Raw genomic sequence first — 22,859 nt, 5'->3', positions numbered from 1 at the left:
TGCTTAAGTCTGGGATTAGCAAAGCTTGCATCAAGGCTACCACCTGGCCCAACAAACTGTGATCTGGGCTGGGCTCTGTGTTATATTCTATGAAAGGTTTGTTTTTATCTTTAGAAGGCAATCTGGACGTTTCCCCCATCCCTTCTTAAGAAAACCTTTTTGCTTAATCTAACATTGGCTTGCATTTCCTGAGTTTATACCAAACTAGGAATTAGGGGCATGTGGGTGGCAAGGGACAGATACAGGGAGGCATTTGTGATCAACATGCCGTTGTCTGTAATAAAATGCGTTGTCCATTTCCATCACCATCATTTGATAGAAGAAATAAGGAAATGTTATTTATGTAGCTCTTGAACAACGAACACAATCTGTAGTTAATGGAATAACACTCAAAATTTCCTTGTGAAGAAATGCGATTACAAATTAAACTCTACAATATAGCAGATGCGTTTGGACATTGTCTGTGTTTAAGGCCGCATATCAGTCACTGCTGCAGATCCCAGGCAGAATGGGAAAAGGATCGTCCTTTCAATGAGCTCACAGCCTCGGAGGAGACAGAAGACACTCGGTGTTCCCAGACAAGGTACTTGGCTCTTGGCCTTCGTGTCCTTGCTCAGGCTGGGCCTTTATTTGGAAGGCTCTTCCCCAATTAACTATCTAGAAAGCTCTTACATATCCTTCAAGGCTCAACTCAAAGGTCTCTTCTTTTTGTAGGTTTTCTGGAGCTCTCCTAAGGAAATTTTCTGTTTCTCTATTATAAGGACCTGTTAGAAACACCCTTATTATGATACTTCATGTTATTTTGTAATTATTTATCTGTGAATTCAGGTTTGGTCATCTCCCAAGGCTGAGCTCTGAAGAGACACTCATCATTCATCTTAATGTCACCAGTAATGTGCCCCAGTGCCTGAAACATGGTAGGTGCTTCATAAATATTTACTGAAGTGACTAAGTAACTGCTTTATAAGGTAGAAAGTGTTAAGCATCACAAAAGAAGTACAGATTTTAAGAAGTCCTGTGGAGGGAAAGGATAACTTCCAGCTTGGGGCAGGGCATGGTGATAAACAGGGATCAGAGAGGCCTTTGGGAGAGAAGATGGTTTGAAATAGACTTCGAAGGATGGATGGACCGGATTTGACACAAGAAAGCAAGAGCAAGGGGATCCCAGGAGCAGGGGACATGAAGGTTGTCATTACAACAAATAAATGTAACTGAACTGTTAGCCGTCACATAAGAACTTACAGATCCACATTAGTATTGTCTTCCAAAGCATTACCTTCTGATGCCACACACCTTGTTTCATGACTTTCTTTTAGGATTGCCTTCAGACCTGTTTCCAAAAACAGACACACCAAATAATCATTCATGCCTTATACTCTGCTCCTTTTGACTGGAAAGAGTATTATTTGAATTAATCCCTCTCCAGAGAGGGTCTCAATGGGTTTTGGCCATTTGAAAAGATAAAATTCACTTTTAAAGAAGAAAGATATGCTACCACTTAGTATCCTAAAAAGGATGGGCCAAAGGCTTTATCTGCCATTGCCCTTTCTCACTGGAGGTGGGGAGGGACAGGGAGACGGAAAAAGCCACTCAGCAGTGGCAACAATTACTGGGAGGCCCAGTCTTAGGAAGTGGGGGAGTCCTGGGGGAGTAAAGGCTAAGGGGGCGGACCCAGAGGTGTGGCACCTCCGCAGTGAAGGAGAACCCAGGGATGCCCAGTGCGACTCCGCTTTCGGCTGGACTGACAGCCGAGTTTTCTCAAAGTCTCCTCCTGTCCAGGCACCACCAGCTCTGCTCTGGGGAGCACCTCTGGCTGCACCCTTCAACCACAACCTCCTGACTTTCCTAAGAGGAGCTGGAGGAGAGAGGGGCAACAGGACCTCCCCCCTCCCCCACTGCCTCCAACATTACGCATTAAAGAATTTTAAATAAACACGCCTTAATTAAAATATTCCTGAGGTGATGGTTTAAACAGGAATGTATATTAACTTGCTGGACCTCAGGTTTAGAGAGTTTGAGTTCTTGGTTATGAAACAGTTCTAGCAAATAAAATTATCTTGATCGTTAAATTAGGCAGTTTTAAAAGCTACTACTGTTTTGATTTAGGGAGAGAAAGATTTAAATACTCTAAAAACATTTATGTATTCTTATCAACTAACAATAAAACTCAAAGGTATTTATGAGACAAAAATAGTTCCAAATATAAAAAGCTTAGAGCTTCAAAAGACAGCTAACTTTAAACTACTGTGAATGACATTGTAGACATTTATTGTTGACTTACATTTATTCTACTGAAAATACAGCACAGGTAAAAATAAAATTCACAAATAATCCCCAACCTTCAAATGGCAGAAATTGAACCTATCGGCAATAATCCATCAAATCAGACAACTGGTCCATAAACAATTAAGAGATCATTACACAAAATCTTCTTACTCCTTAATTCTATAAAACTGCATCTACCTCCAACCTTCCAGAAACTGTTTTCTAAAGGTCACTAATAAGATGGATGATGGCAGCCTTTTTCCAATCCTTACTCTCCCTGACTTGTCATAGTTGATAGCAATAGCTAGTCTCTTTCTTATAGCTTTGGGACCCTCAAATCTTTAGTTCTTTTCTCTCTCTTCTTTGTTGCCTTGACTCATTTACTCCATTCCCTAAATAAGTTTTTATCTGTTTTATCCTCCATCACATTCTCTTTTTTCTATCTTTCCATCTATTCCACTATCATCTCTAGGTCTCCCCTTTCAGTGAATTTCAGACCTGCATTTCACCTGCCTGCTCCACCTCTCCATCCAGATGGACGTCTCACTTGCACCTGCTGAAAGCTCATGTGAATACTTTCCTTACTCATGTGACTATCTGGTGAAAAAACATGGTGGAAGCTCACATGAATATTTTTCTTGCCCTTCTATTAGCTCTTCCTGTTAATTTCCCTATTTTTATTGATGTTACTATGATTCTCTCAGACTTCCAGATTGGAAAATTTCTGTTTAGACTTGATCTCTCTCTTTCCTCTGTCCTCCAACTCAGCGTCCACTCCATCTCTTTGCATTGCCACGGTCACACTCTAGGTCACATACTAATGACCCCTCCCCTAGCCATCCACTTGTCTTCTAACATGTATCAGGGCCTCTAATCGCTTCCCTTTTCCATCTGTCATGAACAACTGCTAAATTATTATTTACAGTGTGTAACTTTCTGCTTAAAAACCTATCTTGAAGGAAAAAACCCTGCACATCACTACAGACCCATCTTCTTAGGTAACACATAAGGACTTCACTACCTGGCCCCAGTTTGCCTTTCTGGCCTCACCTCTTGCTATGTTCAGCTCTGCAAAACTACCAGCTTTTCTCTCAAAGTACTTTGTTCACATCCTACGTGCATGTGCTGAATTCTCTGCTAGAAATTGCCCCTTCCTTTACTGTCTGCCTAAGGAACACCGAAATTGTTCTCATGCTTCCAGACTCAATCAAATGTCAACCTCCTTGTTGCCTTCTGTACCCACCCAGGTGTCTAATTTGCAAGGTTTACCTGCTAATAGAGCTTCATATTGTTGTTATTTATTTTTGCATCATAATTAAAACCTGCTCCTTGATGGCAGAAACTGTGCCATAAATATAATGTCTAGTGTGTGCTTTGTACATGGTAGGTAGCCACTAAACAGTTATTAAGTAAATGAATTACTAAATAAATGAATGAGTAAAAGTTAACGATCTCCCTTGAGGCTTGCTCAAATTGGACTCCTTTGGTCCAACTTGAACATACTAGAGCAGTGCTTTTCAAACTTCAATGTGCATATAAATCACCTGGGGGAATCTTGTTAAAAATGCAGGTTCTGACTCAAGAAGTCTGGGGTGGGGCCTGAGATTGTACATTTCTAACAAGTTCCCAGATTGCTCCTGGTCCAAGAACCACACCATACTACAGGACTCGGTGTTCCTCCCATGTTTTCCTGGTCAATGCAAGCATCGTGCCTTGCGCTTACCTCTAGCACATTACTCACCTTGTTATATATCGTGTTATATTGTTCATGTCTTCTTCAGCTAGAATGTGAGTTTCAGGGGACAGGAACTGTGTCTATTGTGTCATATACCCATCTTTGTATTCTTTGCACCTTGCCCGAAACCTGGTGCACGTAGGTGCTTAAGCAATGTTTGTTTAATTACTGTAGTCTCTTTCAGGCTGAACTCACAGCCATTTCCAACCCAACTTCATTATCTGTGCATTTGGAGCTCCTTTCTTAGTCCATGACACTCTTAACTCCTCTGAGCATTCTGGATCTCTTCCACAGGAGAATGAAAGTAATTGGCTACCCAAAGCCCCCAAAGGGAGCCAAAAACCCAGGAGCAATTAAGTAGACTGAAAGCAGCCGTGGTCAGGCAGACTGGTGAGAACCACTCTCTGTAGACCCATAGAGGAGATCAACGAGCTTTGTGATCCAGACAACCAACACACCCTCTGAGGCTTTACTTAAACGCTTTGATTAACAAATAGAAGGCACAAGTTTGGCACAAGTTCTAAATGAAAATTTTGATATAAAAGATTGAGAACAGTTTTTGCTTGTAAAAATCAAGAGAGGCCAGAAGATTTGAAAACTTACAAGACATACATATTTAACGACATGCTACAGAGTCTACATTATTTATAAGTCAGTATACCCTCTGGCTGAGTTTTAATTTGATCACAAGCAAACTGTTAAACTTTCGCTCTGTTAATGGACATTTGGCTTTTATATTGAGCAATAGGCTGAAAAGAAATATCCACCTGGAGGAAAAGGATTGATCATAGAGAGTCTCGCTTTGAGAAAAATAAAACCCCACTTTGTCTGTGCTTGTAACCACTCTCAACTATCTGCATTTTCTGGAGGGCAGGTTAGGCGTGACAATTGGCGTATAGGATAGATTTCTTAAATCCACATTATTAACAGAAAGAATTACATCACCACTGCATAAGACTTTCTATACATCCATCTATGTGTAGTTTTACTCTATTCCACAAATAATTATACCCTCGTTGTTCCAAAAGGCAAAGTAATTCGGAAAGATATACGAAAGGACAGAAATATGTTAACAAGTTTAATTCCAGAAAGTTAAGAAAACAACCACATTTCTATCCTATTCATTGAATTCTTTTCATAACCTTTTCCTGGCTAGGTCCACACAGAATAGAATAATAATTTGAATGTTGATCTGGACAATTCATAGAAAAAAATCAGTCATTTCAGTAATTATAAGTGGAAAGATTAGGCCTTAGTCTTTCAGCTTTAGTTATCTGATTTGCAGGAACTGCCAACGACTATTCCAGATCTGACCAACTACAAGGGATGATACACAACATTGTCTCTATTGGGTTCCTGCCAAAAGATCAATTTATTCAACAAAGCGCATTTGAAACCCGGCACTGAGGAAACTATGTAAATTAACATGGGAAAGAATTCCCAATAATTAAACCAACTGATAAGTGCGAGAGTTTCTGGTATAGTCCTTCTAGTTCACGGTCAGGTTGAAGAAAAGCTTACAGAAACGAGAAGATTCCTTTTACCACAGTAAATGTAACAAGAAATTCCAGATAGATTACTCCACAGCCGCTTTTTCCCCCAAGCGCACCCCCACCCCCACGCCAGCACACTTGTGCACACACATAGATCCCACTCTCTAATCACGGTCCTGAAAAATCGCTGGCCTCAAAGTTTTACATTTTGCCGTGACAACTGAAGGGAGCAACAGTTGCCCGTCACAGCTGCAGTCTGAACACAAAGGTTAGGAGGTGGGAGGAGGCAAATTCAGTTTCAACTATTAACTCGGGGAATGATAATTTCTTAGAGTGGCGCACCCTCAGAAACTGAGTCCAGGGCAGCATGTTGTCCATCACTAAAAACCCCCAAGAGCTCAAATCTCAAAATCCAGTTTGAAAATAGAAGAAAACAACAGTTACTCAAAATACTTGAGATGTTAAGTCGCCTCAGCTTTTCAACTGTGTCCATTAAGATGGAATGCGTCTCTTAAAATTTCTGAATATTGTGGTCTCAGTGAACACTAACACGACATCTCTCCACATTCTCGGTGATCCTTATCATCTTACAAATACATACTTTTGGGATAGTTGTGACCAGCGGGCAAATAAATGATTTTTATTTATTTTTTTCTTCCCAAGGGCCATTTGATCAGACAATTCTAATAGCTTTTTCCTTTCTCCTTACAAAAATGCTGTGATTCTGGTTAAAATTGCTTATCATTTATTTTGCTGGTACATCGACAGACCATAGTAAGTGAGGAGAAATTAGTTTCATTTATGCTATGGATTCTGTTTTGGAATCTTTTAAATAGTTTTTAATAATTTAGATTAAAAATTAAAAACTATAATTTTTATGATATGCTTTGTAATCATTTTTTTTCTACCCCTAAACCTTAGAAGAAGAGGACAAAAATATTAGGAAATATATTTCTATGCATGTGCCTTAAAGCTTGTCAAAAAATTTTGTACATAAGATGTTATCTCTGAATCAACATTTTCTTGCCATAATCATTCCTCACTTTTAATATCTGGCCAAAACTTTATCGTACTACTTTTCCACTAAAGAAATGAAGTAGATGCTTTGCTTTATAATGATTACTATTTTAAATAGAAATTTCTCATAGCATAACATGTACTCAATAAATAATAGCTGTCATTATTATTATGGCAATCCATGCTGCCCAATGTATGCTCTAAGGATTATATTCTATATAAATGTATATATATTTATATTGTATAAATAGAACACTTGTGTTTTATAATGAGTTTTTCAAATGTGGGATGTGACCCATTAGTGGGTCATGAAATCAATCTAGTGGGTCTCAGCTAGAATTTTATTTAAAAAATGAAATAGAAGAGAAAATATCTGAATGAATTTCACGTGGTAAGAGAAAGTATTGTTTTGTGAAACTTGTTTTAGCATTGTGAGTAGGGTGCGTGTGTGTATAAAATGTATTTCTTACTATGGGTTGCCTTTAAAAGTTTGAAAGTCATTGATTGTCACAAGGCACATATTTCCAATGAACATAATGAAAAGATAAGTATTCACTTTAGAAAAAGGAAAACAACTACATTTATTTTTCTATACTTAATAATCAATTCTTCTCTTTTATGTTCAAAACACGATTACTCAGCTTAGTACATTGCATTAAAGGTATTCAAACCATTTAAAAGTAATTTTCTATTCATTTTCCACAGGCACCATTAGAGAATTAATAGGCTAGCATTTGTTGACATGATTATTTTCCCCAAATGGATTCTCACTCCTTTACCATTTATCTATCATGAAATAATAAGACATCCAAGGACTCTCGATGTTGAGTCTATATTCTCTATGATGACCTATCTCCATGGCTAACACGTGACAATTCCTCTGTATAACACACCGATCCATAACAAAACAGCATCTCATTGGAAATCTATGAAAAATAATTCCAATTAGTCTGTACAAACATCCACCTACATCCACATACACCCTTCCACATTAAAACCTTTCAAATGTTTATGGGCTCTCTTCTCAGAAATCATAATGTTGTGTGTGAAGAAAAATAATCAACTTAGTTCTTGTATCTTGCACTGTGCATTTCAGTACTATGCAGAAAATAGGCCAAGTAGAAAATAAAAAGAAGCATCAGTCTTTAGGAATCAATTTTAACATTTGTACACATGTTGGGGAACAAAGGCAGAAGTCCCATACTCCCTTGAAAAATCACAAACTCTGCCTTGGTATTCAGCCTGCTATACTGACATCAAGATTCAGAACGAGGGTTGGGTGCTAGAGTATAGCTTTCAGCAGAGTGAAGGTTCTGCCCTTGAATGGAATTCATAAATCCGCCACTTCGTCTTCTCAACATTTACTCCAGTGAGACCATCCACCGTGACCATTCAAAGGTAACAGTGATTTCTAATGGAAAGGAGTTTCCATGGGAATACTTTCTATAAGAAGTGCAGAGACTTAAAAGGGCAAGGAAGATTCTAAGAGTCCTCTGCCTCACAATTTAGTGCAAACCATTTACTGAGTACTTACTCTGTGCCAGGCACTATGCTGGTGACTGCAGACAGAGATGAGTTTCCAATCGAGTAGTAGAGTCCCAAAAGCACCAAGAAATTACAATTCTATCTGCTAAGGACTATGATTGAGCTATACTCAAGATATGAAGGAGGCGTAGAGAGCCACCCAACCGGGACTGGGAGCCACTGGAGATCAATGGAAATTTCTTAAAGAGGCAACGTTGGAGCTGAGTCTTGGGGCAGAGGGAGGGGTGCTTCCCTGAGGGGACTCAGGTCACACAGCATAATATATGTTCGGGACATTGCAATACAGTCTAAACCATATGAGATTTGCAGATTTTGCCACAACAACAATTGGATTTGGTTTGACCTAATCATTGCATGTGTTCGGAATTTTACACGTGGTCTGGCAGTACTGGGATGCAGGGAGACACAGGAAGATGGGAGAGACGAGGCCGAAGAAGAGGTCAAAGGTCAGACCAACTTCTCACAGGGAATTCAAGTGGGAACAGATGCAGGCTGAGATTTTATCCTAGGTCTAGGATAACACTAGGATTACCCAAATATTCAAAAATATTATTTGATAAACTTTAAAACAGCAAAAAAGAAATTAAAAACATTTAAAAAGACAGTTTATTCATAACTCCACTTCCTTAAAATGGTACCTATTTTCAAACCATCCTGTTTCCTTCCCTTTTTCTCACACAATTTCTTAATATATATGCCATCCTAGTACTTATAAACTTCTGCATTCTCCTTTATCACTTAACATTGACTGGTAAATCATTTCCTATGTAATCATCCTATATGTTATTTTTAATGGCTGTGGAGTGTTTCATTGCATTCTTACCATGAATAACTCAACCATTTTCTTTCTGTATGTCATGTAAGCAGTTTCCAGATTGTAGGCATTTCCAGTCCTATGACAAATGACATTCTCATAAACAGTTTCTACATGTATATTTTGTCTGATGCTTTTCTTGAGGTAAATTCTAAAGTGTGAGATTACGAGGCTACCAGGAATGAATATTTTTATGGACTTTTATTACCTAGGTGGAAGGGGGCTTGGTACTCACTGTTTTGCTCCAAGTGAGGCCCGTGGTGTGGTGCTCCTTGATGTATGTTTGAAGCTCACTCCAAATGTTCAAATATGACTTCACCCAATCCACATGGCGTAAATCACTTTGTTATAAAAGAGAGTGGAAGAGAGTGGAGTTAGGATCCAAAATAAAATTTAAAAAAGACTGAGGGGCACATGGAAATCCAGTAACCAAGACTCCAGATGACTCTGGAGCAATTGTCTTTCCAGTCCAGTCACCAAGAGCTGATTCCAGAAAGAATCGTGTAAGGATGTTGGTCCAGGTCTCTCCGAGAACAGCCAAGTGGAGAAGAGAGGACCACAGAGAGGGTACCCCACCGAACAAGCCAATTTGGGCTACGTGTCTTCATGTCATCTCTAATGGGGAGATGAACATGGAAAGGAGACCGTTTCTTTCTGAACTGCTTCTGATGCAAAATGAAAAACAGCTTTCAGGAGGGAGAATGGTACAGAGAAGAAAAAAAGTCCTTTGGCTGGTTTTCTAATAGTTTGGTTGAATTATTCAGTTGAAAGTATAACGAAATTAGAGAATTTTAGATTGGTAAGGAAGTTGCTATTATAAGAAAAATTATTTCCTACAAATAGGTAACACATCATACTTTTAAAGGGACATTCACTCAAATTACCTTAATTTGATACTCCTGATGACAAGGGCATGATCAGTATTTTTATCCCAATTTTACTAAACCAAGAGGTAGTAAAATGCTTACCTTTTAAAACAAGATTAAGATACAGGATTGAGAGAGCTGTTAGAAATATTAAACTTAAAGACAGGAAAAAAAATAGTTGCATTTCCTTTGGATAATTTCCACCCACGTATTTTTTTTCCACTTTGAATGAAGTAGCGATAAATGAGAAAATGATGAAATCTCAGTTAACAAAAATGTAATCATGAACCTGGGCGGGTAAACTGAAGACAATCACTGAAGGAAATCTTCATTATTCAAGCTCTTGTCAATAATGACTTGTCTCTGGACATATTTTGTTTTGTTTTCCTTGAAAAGCTCCAAGTACCACCAGCATTTTTAGAATCCCATTGCATTATCACGCCATTTAAGACATGTGAAATAGGGAATTGAAGTCATAATTGTCCACCCCTCAAAAAGGAAAAATGTGAGCGTGATTTTGTTCCACATTTTCAGGTTTACCGAACATATTTATCAAATCTATGAAATACTTCATTGTCACTTTCTCTCACTTTCACAGTCAAAACCCAAAAGGCTAAGTGTGGCTCCACATGTCTCTCATGTCAGTTTCCTTATCCTATAGGGTTTTGTGCAGGTCTGAGTACAGTGCCTTGCACATAGGAAGCAGTATATACAACAGTTATTATTAGAGAACTAAAATCATCTCAACATAAATGTACACACATTTATATATATGATCATTTAATACATATTATGAATATGTATATATGTGTACATTTATATATATGATCATTTAATACATATTATGAATATGTATATATGTGTATGTAGATATAACACACACATGTCTGTAGACATTATAGAAATAGCAGGCTGCATGTTCAATATACTTTCTATTAAAAAGTTTAACAACTGGGGCCGGCCCCGTGGTATAGTGGTTAAGTCCGTATGTTCTGCTTAGGCGGCCCGGGCTTTGTGGGTTGGCATCCCAGGTGTGGACCTACACACCGCTCACCAAGCCATGCTGTGGCAGCATCCACATACAAAATAAAGGAGGACTGGCAAAGATGCTGGCTCAGGGACAATCTTCCTCACAAAAAAACGAAAAACAAAAAAAGTTTAAGAACCGATGAAGTCCAAACCTGCATAGGCAAATTCATTTTTCTTTTAACTATTACAGTATGATTTTGACTTGAAGAAAGTGCTAGCAAAACTTGTAGTAAGGAATAACAGTATGGTGCCTTTTAACTTGAACTCAGTCTCTAAGAGACAACAAATTGAGCAGGACTCAACCACACACTGGGAGCTGCGAACCCATCCTCAGTTTCCATTTGCCCTGGAAGAAGCTATGGTGGGGGCATGTGACTTTTAATGATCATGACTCAGAGAGGTGGTACCTCCATAACATCAAAATAACTAACTTGCCCTATTCATTTATTAAAAAAGAGCCAAATGACAAGTCAAACCAGTCGTAAGGGTTTCACAGACAGAGTCCATTGCCCACAGCCCTTCTGTTTCAACCACAAGGAAACCTGCCTTTCAACTCAGCTCCACAGGCCTACCTGTCAGGGAGGCAGCAATGAATGACAAATGACTGCAACATCCCGCAGCTTTCACTGAGTCCACACAGAGTGAAGGCACGGTCAGCCTGGGTGCGTCCAGAAATCGGTGTCAGGCGAGTGGTGTGGAGTACTCTGTTTTTGTTGGGTTACCACCCCTGGAAGCTCAACAGTGACTGTTGGGACTGGTTTGACTGCTTCTGGAAGGGAAGTGAACGAATCCACCACACCTCTGGCTGCATACGTCCAGCACATTACACAGTCTTCAAGGGGTCCTTTAAGTTTGACGGAGTTGTCCTTGATGCTGCCAGAAGTACACTTCTACTTAATAGCTGACTTTGAGGGGCAAATACTGGACACGCTCCATATGTGTACAAACAAGTGGAAAACCCCAACCTTCTTGGCTATGCCACCACCTGGGGAGACTCACTGACACCCATGGCCTCAACATACACTCAAGTAGGGACTGGGAGGAGGACAGGAGCTCATGGACTGAGATCAAAACAAAAATGGCCTCCATGGGTGATAGGCAAAAACTCAGAGGTCTAGGAGGTGCCTAAGGTCTGAAAAGGAATGTATAGGTGTGTGTTTGTACATCCTGAAAAAAATACCAAGTGAAGAGGTCTTTTATGATGTGGAAGTCACTATGGGTGTATGTTCATGCTGACACATTTTTACGCCCAGGTTTTGTAACTTAAACTTGTTCTTTCCTGAACTGTTCTTTTTATGTGAGCAGAGCAGGCTGACTTCTATGTCTGATGCCTTTTCTCATCCTTATTGCACAATCTTACAGTCTCTAATGCAACATGGCGACATTTGGAGTTGTGTCATTGGGCACAAGCACAGTTGTTGTTGCCTCCACCACAGTTCTCTGGGTGAAGGAAATCTGTTACTGAGTGTCATTGCTTTAATCAAAGTTTCCTCAGGGTGGAAGACACCTTAGGAGGGAAAGAGGCAGGCTAGAGTCTCCTAAAGCTGCAACTCCTAAAAGCTACAAGACGTATTTTGCTAACATAGATCGACAAAACTCTATGAGGGGAGCGGAGCGCTGTTTTTTGTTCTTTTTTTTAATATAATAACTTTATTGAGATATAATTCACAACCCATACAATTCACCAACTTAAAGGGTACAATTCAATAGTTTAGTTCAACATCTAAACATGTGCAATCAACACTACAGTCAATTTTAGAACATTTTCATCACCCCAAAAAGAAACCCCATTCCCATTAGCATTACTCCACATTTCCCCCAAACGTCCCCAACCCTAGAGAACTGCTAGTCTACTTTCTGTTTCTATGGGTTGGCCTATTCTGGAATTTCATATAAATGGAATCACACAATATGTGTTTTTTTGTGTCTGACCTTCTTTTACTTAGCATAATGTTTTCAAGGTTCAACTATGTTGCTGCCTGTATCAATAATGCATTTGTTTTTAGTGGCTGAATAATATACCACTATGTGGATATACATTTTATTTATCTATTCATTAGCTGATGGACATCGGACTGTTTCCACTTTTCGACACTATAAGTAATGCTGCTATAAACATTCGTGTACAAGCTTTTGTGTGGACATATGTTTTCATTTCTTCTGGAAATATACCTAGGAGTGGAATTGCTGAGCGTGGCTGTTTTTTATAGCCAAAAATATTGGTACATATTTCTTAAACTGAGTGGTGGATGTATGGGTATTCTTTGTATTATAATTCTTTATATCTTACCTATATTATATAGACATTCTTTTGTATCTACTCAATGTTTACTAAAACCAAAAGTAACCTAAAAAAGAAATAGTTACGCAAAATTGGAACATGTAATATTGGTCAATGAACTGGAACTACAGTAGGTATTTATTTATACATTCTATGCAATTTTTCTATATTCCATATAAAATTTGTCTTGTAATGTTATTTTCTCCTTTTCCTGTCTTAAAATGCACCTTTTCTTCTGGTTCATATTTTTGGATCTATGTTAGTAATATAAAGAGGTGAATTGAGGCAATAATCCAGACCATTCAGATCCTCAACTTTCTTTCCACCTGAACAGTCTGGGTCCATGAGTGAGACGCAGGGACCCCTGCCTTTGCTGACTGATGGTCGCTTTGGCTTCTGCCACCTAATGGCTCAGAGGGGGAGCCACTCTTGAGCCCAGCGCCTAGGGGGTGGAACTTCCTTGCTCACACCTTTGCCTCATTCCTTCCCTGAGTGACTAGGCATCAGCCACATCACATTTAGCCAGCTATTTACAGGGCAAGCCATAACATTATCAGAGGATGAGGAGTCTCATGATACCCCTTTAAGGAGTTTAGAGACATTTTCCTGGCTATTCAGCTCTGGCGTCTCTCCATTCAGTCCCATTTTCAATTCTAACCCCAGTTTAAGCCTCTCTAGGATCTGCTACTTGTGCTAGAGAAAGCAATGTCCTCTTAAGCTCATTCTTCAGGCAAAACCCCTTGGTTCAGACTCACCTACTTCCAGCAGTCCTCTTTTTTTGAGGAAGATTAGCCCTGAGCTAACATCTGCTGCCAAGCCTCATCTTTTTGCTGAGGAAGACTGGCCCTGAGCTAACATCAATGCCTATCTTCCTCCACTTTATATGTGGGACACCTACCACAGCATGGCTTGCCAAGCGGTGCCATGTCCACACCCGGGATCCGAACCGGCGAACCCCAGGCCGCCGAAGCAGAATGTGCACACTTAACCGCCGTGCCACTGGGCTGGCCCCTCCAGCAGCCCTCTGAATGGCGTCTACTCTTACGATGTCTCTCTGTTCATCCCAAATGTATTTCATCTTAAGCCAGGCTCTGGTTTCCCTCTCTTTGGCCTGGTTTATTGTCTCATCTCATTTCTGTTCTTCACTTACACTTCATTTCCTGATTCCTCCTTTCTTCTCTCTGATCACCCACCAACTTTATTTTGATCAATGTAGAAGTTTTGTGACCATATAGAGCTGGGCTATCACAAACCACCACAGAGCCCTCTCTTTATGATGGGAATATGTAAGAGTGACACGCATTGAGGTGGGGCGAGTTTATTCATTATAAGAGCACTGAGGCCGACCTTCTAAAACACTTGTATTACCTGGATAACTGATTTCACTCTCCACTTTGCTTTACCTGTAAAGATGGGATTTTTCCTTAACATTTATAGTAAACTAGGCTTTGAAAGAAATCAGTAATGAACTATATTATGTTTTGGGACAAATGTCTAAGAAGGGATCAAAGGAAAATTCGGTCAGTAAAAGAGGGTACGTACCTGTGTTTGTAGTCCTTTAAGACCCTGTTAGTGTAAAAGGTGGCAGCATCATTCATCTCCTTGACATAAGGACCAGGTTTGGGGGACTGAGAGAACAGGACCATCACCCAAGCATAGAAGGGAAAAAAGAAAAAAAGGGATAAGAAAGAAAATGCCTTGAAGGAGAAGAAAAGCAATGGAGATGTTAACTTGAAAGTTGGAAGCAAACTTTGCCCTGTAAAGGTGGATGAGACACTTCCCACGCCTCAGAACACAAGGCACTGAACTTCAAACAGGGCAAGAAAGAGCTGACGCATTCAGCCTGATCAGTGTAGCAGACGCAGGATGAAGGAGCCTGAAGGTACTCTGAGTTCTAAACACTCCAAACATGTGACGAGGTGCAGGGGCAACATTCCATCCGGACTCACCACAGCGATCCATCCAAGGGCAGGGATGCTTTCGCTGACGGCCGAGAGATGATTAAACATTTTACTCCCCCGGTTTCTCTCTCTGAAAGTTTGGATTTCCTGAATCTTTTCTGATATTGGTTTCAGAAGTGCAGCCACGTCATTCTGTAAGCAGTCAAACAGGACTGTTACTAAGGACAGAACAGAAACACATGAAGCTCTACCCGTGTTGACCCGAGCAGAAGCACTCCGGACTAGCCATTTGTCCAGGGGCCTAAAAGAACAGGTATCCATCTTTCAGAATAGAATGGATTTTTTTTTTGTTATGGTAATACTGTATTTTCGTTCTCTGAAGTATGAACATTGCACATATTTCTAACATTATGAATGCTGTGTCCGGAGACATGGAAAAAAACCAGCAGGACGATACAGCCGCTGTTTTGGAGAATCCTGCAAGGAGTACAGTGAAACTGCATAGATCAGTTATATTTTCCAATGGAATGCACGGATCACACACTAGAATAACACAGGTTTCAAACTGGGGCGGGCAAGAGGTCAGTAAAAGGATATCTTCCCATTCCTGTGAGAAAATGATGTGAGGGATGGTCCTTGGTTTTACCATAGTTACCATAATCCATGTGAAAAAGTGGAACTCTTTCATTGAGTCTCTTTTCAAGAAAATGTGACAGCTTCTAATATTTATAGTTACCTTACTGTGATTTGGCTTTCTCCATTGTCCCCGGCCAACTTGGCCTATGACTACAGGTCACTCCCACTTCCGATTAACTCAACCACTGACTTCTCTGGTCTTATAAAAAACGACTTTCAAAATTATGTGAGCTTGGTTCTGAAGTATCACAGAGACAGGTGCTTGTAACATCTCCCCATCCATCCCTGTAGCATTCTCTACTTTCTTTGGTTTTGAAGAGCAGATACAAGGATACCTGATTTTGTGTGTGTGCGCTCCAAAGAAACAGCAACAGTCTTGTACTTCAGCTTGGTAAAAACAGCCGAAGAGGTTTCAGCAGCATTTTACTAAATCTTGTTTGCATGAAGTAAAATGGAAAAGCCCTTAAAGCTCCTTAATTTCTTTAGCCAAGACTTCAGGGCAAAGGTTCCCAGCCTTGGCTCACACTGAAATCACCCGGGGAGCTTCAAAAACCAGAGGCCTGGGGCCCATGCCCAGAGACTCTGATTTAACTGGTCTGGAGCTGGCCCGGGTTAGGGGGGGATTGGAAAAGCTCCCCAAGTGCAGATTTTAATCACTGCTACAGGGGTGGCTTAACACCCCAAAGGACAGTTGTTTCTACCAGGACAGCAAACCATTAAGAAAGAAATTATGTTCAGCTGTGGCAGCTTCTAGACCTCACTTCTCCTTCTTGACTCCTTTATATAACCCTCCCCTAAAAGAAAGATATGTAAGGGGTTTGGAATTACAATGACTTTGGTTCAAATCTCAGCTCTGCCACTTACTACCCCTGGGGCCTTGAGCAAATGACGTAATCTGAGCCTTGGTCTCCTCATCTGTAAATCAGAGACAATGATACCTACAGAGATAAGACATTTTAAATCTCGTCAAGGGATTCTTTTTACTCCAAATTCAACATCCAATCAAAGGTGTGTCATAGGTTTTCCCAGAAGGCAGCTGATTTTCAATTATGGCAAAATTAAATTACTAAATTAAAATACTAAAAAGCATCCTAACTTTCCCCAACAATTTGCTAAGCCATAATATTTCTGATGCAATGACATTTTTGAGAAAGACCAGAATATCTGAATTGTCCGTGATACCTGGCCTATTGCCCCAAGGGGAAAAAGAACCAGAAACTGTGTATTTACAATGTTAGATAGATTTATTAAGGCCATCTTTGTTTATCTCTAACTTCTCAAGAACAAACTCTAAAGTCCGAGGAGACAGAATATTCTGGAAGATATTTTATATTGGTTATCTGATGAAAGCATTATAAAGATTGAGATGGTTTCCTTTTGCCTTAGTTTGGCAATTCCGTGAAGAATTGTGTTCATTTTAAAAAAAAACAATTCTGAGAGAACTAAGTACAACGGCTATTTGCAGAACCCTAATAAACAGTACGGCTTTTATTCTGTGCCAATAGATTTCTCCCGTACTTTAAAGTAGGCTTACATTCTCCAGCTCATCTTGAACTTTCACAGCTGGAATCAAAAATAGAGAGAGAACATTAGAGTTATGGTGTGATTTCCATCAAGGCTGATCATGTGGGATGTCAGACGAAAAGCAAATGGGGGAGGCTGTTCGTTAGAGGTACTTCCACCTGTTTAAGTGTTAAGACTGTATTAGGCGTGCTCAATAAATACAGGGTGAATTGCACTGATGTCAGTTAACACTACAAAAGGGCTTTCCACCAATACGAGAGAAATTTAAGAGGCGTCCTGGCATCCTGGGTTTTTCCAATGGAATGCCTTGGTGGTGGCTCCTCAGACACACCTAGTGTGACTAGTGTGCTTTGGAATGATTTCAAAACAGCCAGTTTTACACAGATCTCACTCAGATTGCTTTTTTAACTTCTCACTCAGGTTTCTTTTATTCTGAGAGACATTTCCCTGAAAGAAAATAATTTTTCAAGGCTCACGTGACGATTAGCTGAAAAATCTCCCCCACCCTTCCCCAGGTTTCTGGGGCTTTAACAGAAGGTGAAAAATGGCCAAAATGGAAGAGATGCATGTGCAAACTGCAAGAGTCAGCAAAGGTTTCCAGGGAATATCTTAGCCTGATGCATCTGTACTTTGGAACGTATTTCAGGACTCCATGTCTTTATGACCCTAGTTTCTGCTTTAAAGTTGAAGCATTGAGATCCATTATCAGCTTCATCTCAGTTTAGTTCCAGAAATAATTGTTTTGCAGAAAGCAAAATTAAAGAGCTTTATCAGCAAGCTTTGTAGAAACTTTACCCAAAAAGGGAAACCAAATTCCCACTCATGCTGTTTAGTACGGGATGGAACAAACTCTGAGAGTTTGACCTCGAAGATGTGTCACTGAGTAAAACGAAATAAGCCTGTTATTTCTGGAATCCAGGGTTTTTATGTGGTCCTACATCAGGTAGAAAATGGATCAATCTCTTGTTACTTCTTTTTAAGTAATTTCTTTTTCTGATTATAAAATTAATATATGCTTTTTGTGAAACATGGGGAAGTACAGATGGGAAAACATAAGTAAACAATAAACATTCTTAATTCCACTACATGAAAAAAAGCAGGCTAATTGGGTTTTTTCCCTGTAGACATAATTACTAGAGATATCTTCAAAAATAACAATAATTATTTTAAAAATAATGACTATTAAGACCATCAAGAATGGTTCTAAGAGTTCAATTCAAGCAGGTCAATTAAAATAAGCAGCTACACAAACAAAATCGCATCAATATATTCTCCTCAAGTTCTGTGAGAAGGCTATCATTTTAGAGAGAATGTTTTAAACATAAACACTACAAAGGCATTACTAGTACAAACTTGGGCAAACCTAACAGCATTAAAGTAAAAATTGGACTTTTTAATATTCGTATCCCACCTACGTTTAAAATTCTAGGAAAGCTCATATCAAGGAGCACTTCTTAATCAACCATGCCGCCAAATATCGACCATTATTACTATGGCTTATGTGTTTTTGTGCAAAGCTTTACCAGTTGATTCCACCCGGGTGCATGCGTGTGCAAGTGTGTGAGTTATAGCACAGAAAACATATGGAAAGATATACACCAAAGTGTTATCGTAAAACATTTATTTAATTTTATTGGTTTATCCATAATCCTAAGTATTCTAATATGTACATGCATTTCTTTTATAATTAAGGGAAAAGTTTTAAAACATATTAACCAGTTTTGTACCTTCAATGGTAGAAAAAATTTCACATAGGTGCTATTAAATTTACATATACTAAAACATATTAAGATTCTTTCTTACCATCAGGGAAGTAACTTCAGGAAATTATATTCAAAAATTGCCAGAATATTAATCTCCATAATATATAAGGAACTCACACAACTGAACAATAAAAAAACAACAGCCCGATCAAAATATGGCCAGAGGATATGAACATTTTTCCAAAGAAGATACACAGATGGCCAATAAACACATGAAAAAATGTTCAACATTACTAATCATCAGGGAAATGCAAATCAAAACCACACTAAGATACCAGCTTAAGCCTATTAAAATGGCTACAATCTAAAAATAACTAAATGTTGGAGAGGGTGTGGAGAGAAGGGAACCCTCATACACTGCTGGTGACAATGCAAACTGGTGCGACCACTATAGAAAACAGTATGGAGATTCCTCAAAAAACTAAAAATAGAAATACCTGCGACTCAGCTATCCCACTACTGGGTATCTACCCAAACAACTTGAAATCAACAATCCAAAGTAACATATGCACCCCTATGTTCATCGCAGCACTATTCACAATAGCCAAGACATGGAAACAATCCAACCCATCGACTGATGATTGGATAAAGAAGATGTGGTATATATACACAATGGAATACTACTCAGCCAGAAGAAGAGACAAATTCACCTTGTTTGCAATAACAGTGGAAGGACCTGGAGGGAATTATGCTAAGCGAAATAAGCCAGTCTGCAAAAGACAAATACCAGATGATTTCACTCATATATGTAATAGAAACAAATACGTGGACAAAGAAAACAGTTCAACAGTTACCAGGGGAAGGGGGTGGGTGGGCACAGGGGGTGAAGGGGAGCACTTATGTGGTGACAGTCAAGAAATAACATACAACTGAAATCTCACATTGATGTAAACCATTATGAACTCAATAAAAAAAATTACCAGAATAAATTATTCAGATGAAGAAGAATAGTTAACATTTTCTCAGACAAAGGTTATCCAAATCAGGAACAGCATTTGCTTCTAAAAATATATTATTTGGGTACATTCTAATAACTGAAGCAATTGTTTTCACCATTTTAAGTCAGGAGCAAATATTTTTTTTATCAGAAATGTTATTTCGAGTTAACTTGCTTGGGTGCAATTATAGACATTTTCCTAGGCTAGTTCCCCTTCATGTTCTTCTTATATAAAAATTTTCCACTGTCCAGGAACATTCTGGAAGTTTCAGAATATGCCTCATGATAATACTTTCAGAAACATTTGTGTACTTAAGACAACCTGAGATTTTAAATCATTTGCAAAACTGTCACAGAAGTCAATTTAAATTAAAAAAAACATACTGAGCACCACAAATATACATGATACTATAGGACTTGCCATTATATTGCATCATGACATATTCCTTGGAAAATATTTTTATATGTTCTTAAGGCTCTACAGTCCACATATATATCTCATTTTATGGTTGCTAAACTCTCTTAAAAATACACTCAAGAATCTGAAAGACTTTTGCTTATATTTCTTAAAAATGATTCTTAAAGGGGCTGGCCCAGTGGCACAGCAGTTAAGTGCACACGTTCCGCTTCTCGGTGGCCCGGGGTTCGCTGGTTTGGATCCCGGGTGCAGACATGTCACTGCTTGGCACGCCATGCCACATATAAAGTAGAGGAAGATGGGCATGGATATTAGCTCAGGGCCAGTCTTCCTCAGCAAAAAGGGGAGGATTGGCGGCAGATGTTAGCTCAGGGCTAATCTTCCTCAAATAAAATCATTCTTAAAGAGTAAAACCAAGGAGATTTAGTCTCCTTGGGGTATGAATTCTTTGGAGAGTTGTATTATCTTGATACTTTAAAGAGAAGCTTCTAGCACACACGAACTCCTACTTACATTTTTAATACAAATCTTTCAACAACTCATTATACTCATCAGCACATTTTTTTTAGCAATAATTTTTTTAAAACAAACTCAGACATACAGAAAAGCATAGAAAACAATAATGATAGGGACTCATGTATATGAAACATAATTTAATATCACATTGGGGTCCAGGAGCATCACTATGACATTGCTTTACTGATAACTGCTGAAGGACAGCTGGAAATACAGAGACTTGGAGCCTGGGACATAGAACCATTTAGATAAGATCTCAGAGGTTGCACTGAACCTTGTGTCAAATTGTTCTGTTTTTCTCATAAAGGTAGAACAGTGCACTTGCAGTTGCCAATTGGACATTTTTAACATAGTCTTTTCTGCAAAAGCATTCGGCAGATCATAGGCCAAAGAGCCTTCTCCAAAGTCATTTTCTTACTCTTCAGATAATAATTTACACTGTTGCTATCAATATATTTTGATTTGTCAGAATCATTTAAAACCTTATTCAGGATTTGGGGACCACTGACACAACGAACAATAGATACTTCTTTGTCAGTTACCACTTACTATTTTTTCTTTGCCACTGTTCACAGGTGTGAGCCCAATCTCCCATCATTTCTAGCTTTTGTTCTGCAGTATCCGAGGAAGTCCTCACTCTAAAACCTACAATTTATTCATCAGAACACAGTTCTGCTGACATGATATGTGAGCCACAACTTTTTCTAAGCTCTCAACATTTGACATGTCTCAAAAGGGTAGGTATGTGATATAAAAAGTGAAGTTCAATAGAAATCTAAATGTTTACACAGTGACCCATAATAGTTTGTGCCCTTACAATATCTCATGTCCTGAATATTGCTCTAATGACAGTGGTCAGAAGCTGGTAAATAACAAAACAAAACAACTAACAAACAAACTTTTTTTTTTTCCTGAGGGAGATTAGCCCTGAGCTAACATGTGCCAATTTTCCTCTACTTTATATGTGAGTCGCTGCCACAGCATGGCTGATAAGTGGTGTAGGTCCATGCCCAGGATCCAAACCCGCAAACCCGGGCCACAGAAGCAGAACGTGCCAAACTTAACCACTAGGCCACTAACAAACAAATTCTCAACATTAACTGCTCCCTCAGTTTGCAATTGATAATTTTCATTCTAGTTGTTCTGACAGGTAGGGCCTTTCACTGGTAGTGCAAAAAGATAATAGTCCAGTCAGAGAAAACATATCTTTTGTATTCAAGCATTAGTGTGCTGGGTAACAAACAAACATGGGGTGCACAGGCTGTTCTAGTATATCTCTCCTGGATGACTGGACTTGACAAAATGGGTTCCTAGAAAATGCTGGGTTCATGAAAGGGACATGGGATTAGCTGGATTATTTGAGATCCAGAAAGGAAGCAGTGGGTCTTTTTTCTTTTTTGAGGAAGATTAGCCCTGAGCTAACATCTACCAATCCTCCTCCTTTTGTTTTTGCTAAGGAAGACTGGCCCTGAGCTAACATCCATACCCATCTTCCTCTACTTTATATGTGGGACGCCTGCCATAGCATGGCTTGACTAGTGGTACGTAGGTCTGCCCCCAGGATCCGAACCACCAAACCCCCGGCCGCCAAAGTGGAACGTGTGAACTTAACCACTGCGCCACCAGGCCAGCCCCTAGCTGTGGGTCAATAACGGGCAATGACAAAGACACATAAAATCATGGTAGAGAGAAACCAGAGGGGAAGATTAAGTTGAAAATCAAAAGCTTAACCTGGTCATCCACAATAAGCATAAGAGAACAGACTGGGTGGCCAAGATGACTCTCATTTTGCACTTTGTTATTGTTCCAGCTTATTTTATTGGCCCAGCTGAGAAGATATCAACTCTTGCCCTATCTGGGTAGGTACCATGTGGCTTCTGACAGTGATGAATTTTACAATCACCTATAATTTTCCTTTATGGGATTCTGAACATTAAACTAAACAGCAGTAGATCTTACTGTGCTTTACTTAAACGCACACAGGCTTCACTAACTAACAATATCCAGGTATACAGATTGGAGAAAACAGCCAAAATCATTCAAATTCACCAGCCTTTGAAAAGCTAAAACAATATACTGTGATCAGAAATTAGTTCTCTGAAATAGCAAAAATAAAAAA

At 39.2% G+C, this 22,859-nt stretch overlaps 1 protein-coding gene across 2 annotated transcripts in view; it reads right to left on the bottom strand.

Moving 5' to 3' along the window:
- Positions 1-22,859, bottom strand: part of CAP2 (cyclase associated actin cytoskeleton regulatory protein 2) — a 131,691-nt gene that overhangs the window by 23,081 nt on the left and 85,751 nt on the right. For both annotated transcript variants that reach the window (XM_070584115.1, XM_070584116.1), the window contains exons 5-7: positions 14,995-15,138; positions 14,588-14,673; positions 9,105-9,210 (exon numbers count right to left, since the gene is read on the bottom strand). In XM_070584115.1, coding sequence (XP_070440216.1) covers positions 9,105-9,210; positions 14,588-14,673; positions 14,995-15,138 — 336 coding nt within the window. The remainder of the gene's footprint in view (positions 1-9,104; positions 9,211-14,587; positions 14,674-14,994; positions 15,139-22,859) is intronic.

The sequence above is a fragment of the Equus przewalskii genome, chromosome 19 (genome assembly GCF_037783145.1).
Source record: "Equus przewalskii isolate Varuska chromosome 19, EquPr2, whole genome shotgun sequence".
NCBI lineage: Eukaryota > Metazoa > Chordata > Mammalia > Perissodactyla > Equidae > Equus > Equus przewalskii.
Note: the sequence above shows the minus strand (reverse complement) of the source record. Positions and strands in the feature narration are given on the sequence as shown.